General features: G+C 34.4%; 1 protein-coding gene across 1 annotated transcript in view; it reads left to right on the top strand.

Annotated features, from left to right (window-relative positions):
* Positions 1–13,948, top strand: part of Prkacb (protein kinase, cAMP-dependent, catalytic, beta) — a gene marked incomplete at its 5' end in the record, with an annotated part of 117,513 nt that overhangs the window by 97,575 nt on the left and 5,990 nt on the right. Inside the window, 2 exon segments of the mRNA XM_005385166.2 lie at positions 154–276; positions 9,040–9,204. Of these exon segments, the coding sequence (XP_005385223.1) occupies positions 154–276; positions 9,040–9,204 (288 nt within the window).

Raw genomic sequence — 13,948 nt, 5'->3', positions numbered from 1 at the left:
ATATTTTGTTCATTTTTTAAATTCTATCCAAATAGCTGCTTAGCAACTGCATTAAAATTTTTATATGCTTCCAGATAATTTTGAATTACATATGAGTTCATTTTCCTCTGAGTAACTTAAGTAGTAATTGACATTGGTGTTGGTTTATCTCAGGGCTACAATAAGGCAGTGGATTGGTGGGCGCTGGGAGTGCTAATCTATGAAATGGCAGCTGGCTACCCCCCATTCTTTGCAGACCAACCAATTCAGATTTATGAAAAGATCGTTTCTGGGAAGGTGAGTTATATATTTATCATTCCTTTCTTATTCATTATTTCTGTACATGAATCTTAAGGTTTAAAGATTGGAGTCATATTGTGTCATCCCAATATTACCCTCAATTTGAAAAAATATAAAAGTATCTGATACTGCTGATCTTGTAAGAAAAAAATGGCAGTTGTATCATCAAATTAGAAAAACAGTAAAGCAAATTTTTATTGCTTACAAAAAACAGGATGATTGCCATAATTCTCAATATTCATTCAAATACATACTAATTGTTAGTTATTTCACATGGGTAGGCCCTTGGAGAGAAGTTTTAGGAGCTGTTTTTCTATGCTGTTCTTTTTCAGGAGAGAATTCCCATTTGAGTTATGTCAGAAACCCCCAAGTGGGGCTGGGGATTTAGCTCAGCGGCAAAGTGCCTGCTTGGCAAGTGCAAGGTCGTGAGTTCGGTTCCTGGTACCGGAGAAAAACCAAAACCAAAAAAAAAAAAAAAAGAAACCCCCAAGTTAGAAGGAAATATAAAATGGATGAGTTTATAGAATTGATTTTAACAGAAGTGTTCATGTTGATTTTAATTGCCATTGATATAAACATTATTCTTGAACATGAGTAATTTACTGGGTCATAATGTTTTACATTTTGTACATAACCACGTAAAGCTTTCTTTTACATTTACACTCTCTAATTTTGCTTCCCAGGGCATTTTGTTTAGGATCACTGACCTCTCACAGTTCATGTCTGAGATCTCACTAGAGATGAGTCTGATTCTCCTTACCAAGTAGCAAAGACAGAGAAGCCTTTTAAGCCTCTCCAGCAAGAAATGTTCTGTACGTTAGGGAATTAGTGATAAAGTATATGAGAAGGAGTATTCTTCCTTCTTTCTGTTCCTGCATACGGTACTTTCTCTTACTTTGTCCTTTTTGTTAAGACCATGTAGCTCTATTTAGAATATGAACAGGACAGAACATAAATTTTCCCATCACGTTATCCTGAGATCTGAGATAATTGACTATTTTTATGTTAAGATCATTTTAGGCAGAGATAAACCTAATCAACCTAAAGATTCTGATAGAAGATAGAGGCAAAGTCTCCATTTCTTTGTATCTCAGCCAGATTCAAGCTCTGAAAAGTATAAAAGTTCACTTCAGGATCCCTGAATTTAAAATTTACAAGATTATATATAACAAGATACCCAAATGGCCACCATGCAATAATTTATCTTTTCTGCCAGGACCCAAATTTAAATCAGGGATGCTACGCAGGTAGGCTTTAGGAACAAGACATTTAACAACACAACATGTCTATTCAACCACTTAAGCATCCACATTTCAGCGTCATATTGTTCCATATGTCATTGTCTATATGCAGGCCATAAAGATTATAAGACTTTTCTTGTATTTTATCACACTTTTTGGAGACAGCTTGTTGTTGTGTCTGTATTCATAAATTAGCAAACTAATAAAAAAACTTATACCTCATCTGTATCAGAGGTAGAATGTAAATACCTCTTACAGAACATAAAAGTAGACCATCACTGTTAAAGTGATCTCTAGTGTCTGTATTATGTGAAATACAAATCATAATCACTACTTTCCCTCATCCAAATCCAAACTAACATGTATCTCTAGCCACATTGTAAAACTCATATTATCTCTCTGGTTAGTAGATAAAAGCCAGATTGGAAGCTAACTAGTTTTTTTACATTCTGCTAATTTTTCAAGTCAATAAAAATCCAATTCTGGTTTTATATTTATGAATTTTCTATTTGCATTTAAATTTTTGATGGTCTTAATATAAAATAGCATTTAAGAATATACTTTTCATTCAGAATTACGTTTTCCTATTTTTAAAAGAATTACTTTTATGCAACATTTTATGTTGACTGTATTTTCCATTCTGAAGCCATACCATAAAAATTACAGGTATCAATGGTAGTCAAAAGTTAAAATAAAAATAAATGATTAGTTCACTGAAATCCATATATTTGAACATTAGCTTAAATATTTTCTCTATTATAATGTTTCAACTAAAGCTGGTATTTTTAAATGTACAGAAAGATGATCAATCAGCTTGTTAGATTCTCTCCTACACACATTTTGCCTTTAAAAAACAGAAGAGGTGGTATTTAAATGTCAAATTATTCATGCAGTATTAAGGTTCTGGTTTAGAAATGCATGGCTGACAGAAAAAATTTGTAATTTTGAATTTAACTATGCTTTTTCCTAGCAATATATATGCTGTTGTTTAAGATTAGTCTTTAAGTTTAGTGCCTTGGTGCCATATATTCTATGACAAGAATCACTCATGGTTTCCACAGCAACTCTATCAGGCTATATTATCCATGGACGTATAATAGTTGATATTGTGTTCAAAAGTGATACTTGCAAGTAGGGTAATCAAGTAACAGCTGTTATGGAAACCAGCTTTTAAAGTCTGGCTTACATAATTTTTAAAATTCTGAGCTTTGTTATATATAACGTAAATATTATACCATTTTTAACAATACCAAAAATGTACGAAGAAATACTGCACAGCGTCTAGAAGTGGAAACACAAGTATGTACTGAATAAACAAAGACTTGGTTAATTTTTCCCAAAAGTAGATCGATGCTCACTTGAAGGGTAATTGATTAGCAGCTCAGTGGCCATTTCTTTCTGTGTCACGGGGCCCAAACCCCATCTCCAGGTTTTTGATTCCCTGTTGAGAACTCACAGGACTTAGCATATACTGATGCTCGCATCCAAGACTTACTACGAAAGAGGGAATTAGCAAAAGGAAAAAGGCAAAGTCCAGAGGAAATCAGGAACCCTCAAGTCCTTCCCCAGTGGAGCCACAGCAATGCACTTAACTCCTCCAGCAATGAATTGTGAAACGTGTGAAATGCAGGACACTAGCTCATTAGAGACTCTGCCCATTGTTTTTATTGGAAATTATACATATATGCACTCTGCCTAGCACATACCCAAATCCAAGGTCCCCAGAATAAAAGCAGATATTCAGCACAAACCATATCATTTGTACAAACAGTCTGAGCCACTCTTGTCATGAAGGGGAAGTGTCACACAGTGTAAGGAACTGATCCCATTCAAGTTTCCGGATACCTGCTAGGGGTCAAGTCTCAAGGAGTCCTAAGGGGGTGATCTCAGGCCTGCTATTTTAACTCTTTTCTGTACATACTCTGTTTCCTTAGTAACATACACATATGCAGATATACCTCTACATTTTTTTCTAAGGCGCCATTGTTAATACTTTTTTGGGAAATTTAAATGCTATTTTTTGTTTGGCCCTGGCTATAGTTAAAGAGGCTTAGAAGTACTCAGAAGTCATTTTCATAAAATCAAAGGCAATTCTACTATTTATATAGGATCATTTTTTTTAACACTTTGCTGCAGTCATTTAAAATCCTCATTAACACCTGCTTTGAGACAGCTCTGCAGTGGTCTGAAGAGCAAATGATTACAAAATGGCTCTTTATTTTGTGGGAGAGGTGAGGATGGTGTGGGTAGTATTTCTCTGCAAGCACAAAATCTGTTTATCTAACACTGTTTCTGCATAGCACAGGAAACAGATTACAGAGCCCATAGACATGGCACCAGAATTTATAAATATTTTCAAATGCCCTAGCTCTTTCTTTTTATTTATAGTATTCAAGGTGATTAAAATTACACTGGGTCCTTTGAGGTAGTGTGGAGGTTGGCACCATGTCTATAGAGGCTGAATACTAGTTTATAAAAAGTTGTTAGGGCCTTTGAAAAGTTGACTAATATATATGATAATTTTTGATAGATAAATCCTTTACTGGTACTGTAAATGTTTTAGAAGCTCTTGTACCTAAGTGAAGGAGATAATTTAAATTTATTCCAATATAGTCTGACCAGAAATTAATAGATTATTGTTTGTTGGCTGTCTGCAAACTCTTCTGAGATATTTAAGCCTAGTAAATTTTATCCCAGTGCATAAAAGATAATGTTACTACTTAAACAACCCTTTCCCCTGCCAGTAATTGCAGAATAGCAGTAAAATTTTTTCCTTATATCAGCCAAAAATGAACTTTATAATTCCTGTAATTAAGCTCAGTGTAGACAAATTTGATTTGGACTTATTGTTTTCTTTCTAAAAGAAAAATAGTGCAAAGTCAATTAGTGAATTTAAATCACAAATACCATAGCAACATGAACTGATTTGCTTTGTTGGATGGAACTTCCTCTTAAGTTTGTAGAAAATAGTAGTCATTCCTGAAACTGAAATGTATAAGACTTTATAACTGGCCTGAAAGCAAAACAAATATTCTGTTGAGCTTGCTCAATTCAGAGTGAGTTTTATAGTTCAACATATTGCATAATGTAATTTGACGATGTTATTTTGGGTATTAGATATATTCACTGTGCTGTCCCTCTAAAGCAAGTCTAGAGCTATCCATTTTCCTCCTCACTCTATGAAGTTTAAGCCTTTAAGAAAGTTTTTATTCTATAAATTAACAAGTGGCACATGAACCAGAAAGAAAAGAGGAACTTCCTATGCATTCCAAATGATTTTCCTGACATGGACTGGAGTCCTTAGGTGGTCTGGCGATGGAAACATAGATTTCGTCCACATTCCTTCTTTGAATCCAAAAATCTGGCTTAGAATCATTAAAATAGCATTCTAATGGGAAGGTTAAAAATGAAAACTAATTAGTGTGTCTAAGATATTAGGCATAAGAAAAAGAAAGGCAGATCCATTAAAGTTACATAATTTCTTTTCATACCTGCCAGATGAAAAATATTCTCAGCATTTTAGAGATGAGAGAACTGAGATTCAGAAAGGTAAAGGGGTTTTCCCTAGATCACAGAGCATGTGTTTAACTGGTATTGAAATTAAAACCTAGGAGTTCTTTCTACTAAAGAAATAGCTTTGCTAGGTGTAGTAATAAATAGTTTCAGCTACTCAAGAGGCTGAGGCAGGAGGACTACTTGATCCCAGGAGTCTGCGGCCAGCCTAGGCAACATAACAAGCCTGTCTCCTAAAAGAAATAAATGAATAAATGAATTCTTAAAAAGAAATAGCTGGTAGAATTTTTGAAGTGTCAAAGATACTAAATTTTATTTCATTTAACTCCTTCAATTCCTCGTGTAGGTAAAGCAAGTCTCAGAATTGCCCCAAGCCAGAAAGTTGTTTGTAGCAAAGCAAAAGATAGAATCTAGTTCAATAGTTCGTTCGTTATTTCTCACTTGCTCCAGTTGCTCTTCAGTCTTTTTTATTCCTGCACTGCTGATCTTCCCTTCTTAGTCTCACTGGCATGGGCCTCTTCTTCCCCCCGTTACTGGTCTCGGTCAGCCTTCTGTCTGTAAGAGCCAGCTCGCAATTTCCAGGTGCATTTTTTCGGTTCAAACCTTACTCCTATATTCAGTATCCTATTTGAGATCTCCCCTCAAGTATCTAATAAATTTGCTAAATTTAGCATCTCTAAAACTGACAGGTTTTTATTCCCCCTAGAAAATCAGTTTCTTCCACAGCCTTTCATATCTCAATTGATGGAGGTTCCATCCCTGTAGTTGCTCAGACCAAATGCCTTGGAGTCTTCATCCCACATCTCATGCACAGGAAGACCCTTTTGGTTCCGCGTGTACAGAAGTCAGCCATTTTTGCCACCTATACCGCTACCCTTCTCACCTGAGCCACAAGAATGGTTCTTTTAAAAATGTTAAATCAAATCCTGCTACTTCTCTCAAAACCTTCCAGTGAGGGTCTATTGGCGGGGGCGGGTGCAGCCCAGTGAAAGAGCTCATACTAAGCTTGCAGAAGGTATCTGGTACTAGGTTGAATCCCTAGCACCAAAAAATGAGGAAGGAAGGAAAGAAGGGAGGGAGGGAGGCAGGGAACCAGCCAGCCAGCCAGCCAGGCTGGCATACAAGGATTGCCCATTTTCTTCAGAATAAAATTTAAAACTCTTACCATACTATATTTTGTGAGGAATGACATTTTTAAAGGATCACTTCAGTCGCTGTTATTGTTTATCTTCTTTCTCATTAGAATGAAAACTCAATGAAGGTAGGAATCATTGTTTTAGTTTGTTTACTAATATATCCCAAGCACATCAGTTCCTGCCACGTAGTCAGTATTCCATTAACATTTGTTGAATTTGAATTCATGCATTCATTAAACACTCATCAGCTTGACATATGGCAGATCAGCTCCATGTGCTAGATCAGCACTTCGGTTGTCTCTGTCGTCATGAAGTGGTCTCTATCTTTGGTGTCTCGCCCTAGAGATACTGACTCATTAGGTATTCTGTGGATTTTAAACATCTGCATTTTTTTGAGTGATCTTAGACAATTCAGATGTATATGCATCATTTCCCATGACCTTGCTCTGCATATCTTTACTTGACTGTATATGCAAGACTGTAGCAATACATTTAATCTCAAGTATATATCATTAGGAAACTCAGAAGTAACATCGTCTCTGAAGGTTGGAAAGAATTCTAAACAGGAAATAAAATTAAGGAAAACACCAAAGAAAGAACTCCAGGAAGTGTATATTGTGTGAGCACCTCTTTTATGTTGTACAAAAACCTTTTCCATGTTAAATGATACCAGGGTTCTAAAAGACTTATCTCTCAGAACTAATGGACTAGTGGGTTTAAAATATCTTTCTCTTTTTATATCTGACTGTTTATAGCAACTGTCACATTATTTGCTATGGCAGAAAGCTCATAAATATAGAAATCAGGAGTACTATCTTAAGTTATTTTCCCCACAGTCCACTGACCAAGTCAGTTGCCTGCTAGAACTCAAGTTCCTTATCTTTAAAATGAAGATTTCACTAACCTAAAATAAGCTTATTCTAGTTGCAGTAGTCTACAATTTTGATTTCATGTTCTAAGATAGTTGTAATTATAATGATAGAAAATACCTTCTCAATATGGTTTTGAAGGAAAAATTAGTCACTCTTCCTATGGTAGAATTGGTTGGTATCTCCAGGTTAATATGCTATCAAGAAGGAAATTATATTAAAATATAATTTTGTTTAGGTTATTTATGGTTTTTTTATGGTTTCTAACTAATTCCAATTTGATGATTTGACATGGCTCTAGAAATTATATTTCAGATTACATTTCAGAACTATCGTAGAAAAAATATTTTCACAATAATTCTCATTATTTCTCCTCTAAGATCTGAGAAATATCTTAGATATACTCTAAGATATGAGAAATTCCCACTATTAGTTTGACCATTATGAGAGTGTGAGCTACCTACCAAAATCTCTGGAGAAAAGGGTGTGATATAACAGTGAGGAAGATATGTCTATAATTTTATAAGGTTCTCAAATAAATTTGCTGTAAACCACCACCACTCCATTTGAGAATCACTGTTGGGCTGGGGATTTAGTTCAGTGGCACAGTGCCTGCCTGGCAAGTGCAAGGTCGTGAGTTCGATTCCTGGTACTGGAAAAAAGCCAAAAAAAAAAAAGAGAGAGAGAGAACCACTGTTAGCCTTGTATATACACGTATACCTTTTTCCCTTTAACTAATCTAATTAGTTTATTTACATACACTTTATTTACATACATACATGCAGACAGACATATGTAAATGGCTACTTTATGTATGTACCTATATTCTTCATGTACTGCATTATATATAACCAGAATCCAGAAAATAACTTCTATTTAGTAAATTACAGTCCGCAGTTCTGAACATCATGAAAGGGAATGACTGGCACATTACTATTTACCAGTTTGTGCAAGTTTAATTCTAAATGAAGACAGACCTATCTCAAGTAAGTTACTTCTTGGCATCTGAACAAAGGTTGGATGTACCACATGCAAAGTCTGAGTTAATGGAACCACTGGGGAAAAATCATTTTTAAAGTAAACAGTGTGCCTTTTAAGAACCCCTTGTTCTCTGCTTACTACTTCAGCTAGGGTAAGTGAGGAGAAAACAACAACAAAAAGTTTTTTAAAGGAAAATTTCCATCTTCTAGGAAGTTCCCCATCTTGATTATGTTCAGATGATGGAATCAGGGAACCAGTCTAGAATAAATAGAAGTATATACCCTGAACTCAGAGCACTTATTTATAAAAACACTGCTACCACTTAGCTCTGTAATCCTAGGCAGATTATTTAATCATTATAGGTCTTAACTGCTTCACCCACACCTAGAAAGTAGGGACAATAATTGTACCTAATCCTCAGGAATCTGAGTTTTCATCTTGTCTCCCAGTAGTCCAGTCGTACTGTTACATAATAGTAGAATTACGCTTAAAAGCTGTCTGCTAATAAATGAAAAATAGTTTCCTGTGCTGTGAAAGGCAGTGTGGGTTTTTATGATCATCTTTAGACTCTTTTTTGATAGATCTCTTTCCCAAGTGTACACACTAGTGCTTGTTCTGTTTCTGTTACTGGCTTAATCTGTACATCTCTGAGACAGAGGCTTATAAAGTGCGATCCAAGGGAATCTCTCTTGAAGATGCATAAGGCTTCTGATGTGGTTGGAAAAGTTCTAAATGTGTGCATGGCCAGTTATGTCCTTAAAGGGAGGGAAGTCCATGATTAAAATAAGGCCCTAAAAGAGCACTTTTATATCATTCACCCAAATAATTTGTGTATTTTAAAATTTTGATGGGATAGTAACTGCAACATGTAGTTAAAAGTATTTGAAGGTCTGAAGGGCATCACTAGATATTTTTATCTGCATAATAACCTTTCACCTTAACAAACAGCCTTTGTGAAGTCAAAACAAGAATGGTATGAGTCTTGAACGTGGGTTTTAGCACTTGCTCTAATTTTTGCAGGTCCGATTCCCATCTCACTTCAGTTCAGATCTCAAGGACCTTCTTAGGAACCTGCTGCAGGTGGACCTGACAAAGCGGTTTGGAAACCTGAAGAACGGTGTGAGTGATATCAAAACTCACAAATGGTTTGCCACAACAGACTGGATCGCAATTTACCAGAGGAAGGTGAGACTCTTCTTCCAATTGTAAAACTTTTTAAAAAGCTTTTTAAAAGTTAGAGTTTAAATTATAGAGGCATTTTCAAATTAGCAGAGGATTTCCGTGTTTTCTCTTTCAAATTAATCCTATGCAGAATCTAAAGTACCTCATAACCCACAATTTAAGAATGATTTTTTTGCTCAGATAGAGAAATACTGTTTTCGGTTTCAGTCACTAACCTGAAATGCTTTCCTTGTTAAGTTGTTCAGCCCTTACCTTTATTCTCCACAAGGCTGTGGAAATTATGTATTAGGCAATATCCTTAGGGTTTGCATTTCAAAACTGACTTGAAACCGCATAAAAAGACAACATATAAGCAAGTATAGTCTCCTTTCCAGAAATGGCATGCAGGCATGCAGCCAGATATAACATTTCATTGATTTGATTTCATTTAATTTCTGAAGATATTTTTCAGTCTTTATTTTTACTTCAGTTGGCATGTATCAGACGTCCAAATTTTTTATGTAATATCTCCCCCCAAAATCGTGCTTTTTCATGAAAAAGTTTTCCCCTTCCGTCTGAATGGCTTTTCCCATTTGTGCATCTGTCATATTCTTATTAATCCTTTAAGAGTTCACTTAAATGTTATCACTGCTGTGATATTTTCTCTGAGAGGTATTCTTTGATATACTCACTATTGTTCCAACATACTGCATTGAGAACAGGAATCTTACCCGTTTTTATGTTCCTGTCATCAAATATCACTAAATATTTGCCAAATTATGTATTGAACATTCATCTTTCTTCACATACAACTTTCCTTTATTCATTTGAAAATAATTTAAGGATAAAGAGTGGAAATAGGAGTTCAGATTAAGGGTTCTTTGGAATTATCTGAAACTACTACAAATTATCTGAAACTACTACATTTGGCCTTTTAGCAATTATTTATTCACATACTTCTCCACATAATTTTTGAATATCTGAGTTTATGGTAGGTATTCTGCAATGTGCTGAGAATATCATGATGAGCATAATCAACCTTTGTTCCTGCCCATATGAACTTCATAGTTTCAGAGAGCAGGAAGGTTATTCGTAGAGTTAGGGAAGTAAAAATGAAAAGCAAAGAGAATAATTTTGTGGTTGAAGTTTTCAACTTTTTTTGCTCAAGGGATTCTGAAATTCAGGCAACTTGAAGGCTATAATGTAAATATAAAGCAAAGTTAATTTCTAGCATTAACCATAATAAAGAAAAGATAACTTGTAGTTAAACAGTAGCATATTTAAAAGAAACTAATTTTTATATTACCCAAGTTACCAGTGTATTAGCTATGTTGATTGTAGTATGTTAGTTACTAATAGTTACCACTTCATCTTTGTAATAAACTGAGAATTTTAAGAAAAGATTTTACTGTGCTGAATTACCTTTACCTCTCCTTTTACTTCTTAAATGCCAATAAAAATAACTTTGATAAATAGTGCTTTTATCTTGAGTTTATTTTTTTCTTTATTTTAAAAACTAGAACTAGAACTTCTATTGTTTTAGAGAATTGCCATCTTTTATATTGCTGGGGAGCCACATGAGTAAGTTTCCTGAAGGAGAACATATTTTAATATTCTCATTAAATATTAAGAGCATTTTTCTAATTTATAAGTTTTTAAAACATTATAAAAACAAGGCAATAAAATAATTTTAAAGTGCAACAAATAGAAAATATAGGAAGACCAAAACAGTGGCAGTATACCCTCTGTATCTCACAAGAGGGGTCTAGAAGTTAGTTTTTAAATTCATAAAATATAGCTGTTAGCATCATTATCTCAAGTGAATATGTTATATAGTCAAGAATAAGGTCCATAGTGATTTTTTAATTTTTTTTTTATTTTAAAGAGAAAAAACCCAAAATTTCAAACCAGATAATAGGAGAGTAGTAGCGGTTAATACACTGCATATTGTTATCTTTAAATTACTCAGGTAATACATTGTGTATTGTTATCTTTAAATTAGTTGCTCAGAGTACAAAATATAGGCATTTAATTGTACAAACGATATTAACGCAAACCTTTCTTTTCAGGGAACTAAGAGAAATTAGTAGTATAACTATCTTTGTGTGTGTGTGTGTGTGTGTGTGTGTGTGTATAGAAATTTTTTTTTGCTTTTCCTTTCCTTCTTTTCTCCTTTCCCCATCCCAGTTGCTCTTTCCTTTTGAACAGTTTCTTCCCTTTTACCAATATCTACTGTACATTTTGGATCTTATTTACTCTTTCAGTTTCTCACACTAGTGAGATTACATGATGTTTGCACATGCAGGTCTGGTTTATTTCACTTACGAGTATGGTCTTGAGTTGCATCCATTTACCTATAAAAGTCCCAAGTTTATGCTTCTTTATGACTGAGTAGTACTCTATTACATAAAAATACATCTTTATTAACCAGTCCTCAGTTGATGGACATTTGGGTTGTTTCCAAGATCTAGCTATTACAAATTGTGCTGCTATAAACATGGGTGCACATAAATCGCTGTGGCATGATGTTTTTAATTCTTCTAGGAAGATACCCAGAAGGGTAATAGCAGGGTTGAATGGAACCTCTAGTCCCAGTTTTTTGAGAAATTGCCACACTGATTTCCACAGTGGTTGCACCAGTCTGCACTCCCACCAATAGTGGAGAAGGGTTCCTTTTTCCCCACAGGCCCTCCAGCATTTGGTATTGGTTGAGTTTTTGATGATAGCCATTCTTTCTGAGGTGAGATGGAATCTCAGTGTTGTTTCAATTTGCATCTCCCGAATGACCAGTGATATTGTACGTTTTTTTAATGTATTTATTTGCCGTTTGTATTTCTTCATCTGAGAAGTGTATATTCATCTCAGATGCCCATTTTTTAATTGGGTCTTTGAACTTCAGGGGCCTGAGTTTTTCAATTCTTTATATGTTCTATATATAAGTCTTTTGTCTGATGCATAGTTGGCTGAAAATTTTTCCCACTTTGTGGATTGTCTTTTCACTCTGTTGGTGATCTCTTCTGATGTGCAAAAGCTTTGTAATAAGATGAGATTGTAGTGTCATCTTGAATGAATTATTTGACTTCTATAAAACATCATTTTTATCAACCTTAAAATTTGGATTAAGACAGAGAATACAGAAGGAAGAATACCTTCAAAGACAAGATTGGTCCAGGCTCCTTTTCTTTCTGGCTGTGATATATTTCATATAATTATAATCAGGTAATTTGTTAAGAAAAGACACTTGAAATCATCCTAAATCCACTATCCAGGTAGGATGTCTGTTTGACATTTGACATAGACTTCTTTCATTCTGCTCTCTGTGTTCTCCATCATTACATCCTTTTGCATGACTTAGTGACTGCCTAAGACCTACTTTCTCCATGCCTGCACTTTCCCCACCAATAGTACCGGTACACAATTCCATTCTAGTGATTCCCTGCTATATTACAAAACCATTTTTAACCACTTACCAGTCCAGTTATTGAAACAGAATGACCCTGACTTGCATTTTTCATTAATTTTCACAATGTAACCAGAAATATAAAAATCACAGTTTTATCGAGTTTATTCAGTACAAGAATTGACAAATCGAGATGTCACTTGCCTGAGGGATGTTCAGGATAGTCAGCAAGCAAACTAAGTCATCTGTTCCACTCTAAGTACACTGCTCTAAGTGGTTGGTATTTTCTTGTAGTGCCTTTTGAACTATAACTTCTTCGCTGTTACATAATAATTAGCCAGTTTCCTTCTCGACGTTTACTGAATAATCCTTATTTGGTCCCTTTTTAATGCTACACACTTTGACTTATATCTGAACTTTATTATTTTGTTAGTTCTCATTGCTAATTCTTGTACTGTACTCTATAACTTTTTAATGCTTTTTAATATTATCTGGGTCTAATTCCTCTATCCTGGTTCCAAATTTTCTGTTTGTACATTATTTTAGAGGCAATTTATTAGTCTAAGTATTAAGAAATATTTAGAAATATAAATAAATATATCTTAAAAAGCCATCTTGAATCCCTATATTTTTCCATTTTTTTATTAGACTTGGCCAGTGACTTAACTATTGTCTGAACTTTCTAAACATTTATGTTGCATTTGGAGATTTTACTTGTGATTACAGTACAGTTGCATATTAATTAGGACAACATCTGCATCTTAAAAATGTACCACGATGAACATATTATGCATCTGCATTTATTTAGATATTTTCTGGCGTTGAGTAAAGTTTTAATTATTCCTTAAATGTATGTTTTTGTTGCTGCTGTGAATGTGTTTGTTTTGCTATTTTAGCAAGATATGGGGAAAACATATTCTCTATATTTACATTATAATTTACCAGCCTACTAAATTCCGTTGTTGCTTTCAGTAGGTTTTTTATGATTCCTTTGGATTTTTATTGACAGCAACAGGGGCAAGGATTTCATTTTGCCTGTTTCTTTTCCAATATTTACAGCTCTTATTTTCACTTTTGCTTTAATATATATGCTAAAAATGTCTAGAATGGTATTTTAACATAGTAAGGTGTGTAGCTTTCTTGTTCTGTCTCTCTGTTGAGCAGAAGTGCCTTGCATCTTTTACCACTAAAATGAAGTTGGCTATGTGTCTAAAGTGACTATTCTTTAACCAGATTAGGGAAATAACCCTGATTCCTAAGGTATCTTCTTAGACATAGACTGTGATTAATAATATTGGGCAGGTAGTTTTACATCTCTGGAATGAATACAATTTAGTTATGGTATAAAAATAATTAATTAATTATTAT

Source organism: Chinchilla lanigera, unplaced genomic scaffold (assembly GCF_000276665.1).
Source record: "Chinchilla lanigera isolate Chin_1 unplaced genomic scaffold, ChiLan1.0 scaffold00022, whole genome shotgun sequence".
Lineage (NCBI taxonomy): Eukaryota > Metazoa > Chordata > Mammalia > Rodentia > Chinchillidae > Chinchilla > Chinchilla lanigera.
The sequence above is the reverse complement of the archived record's forward strand: the minus strand, read 5'-3'. Positions and strand labels throughout refer to the sequence as shown.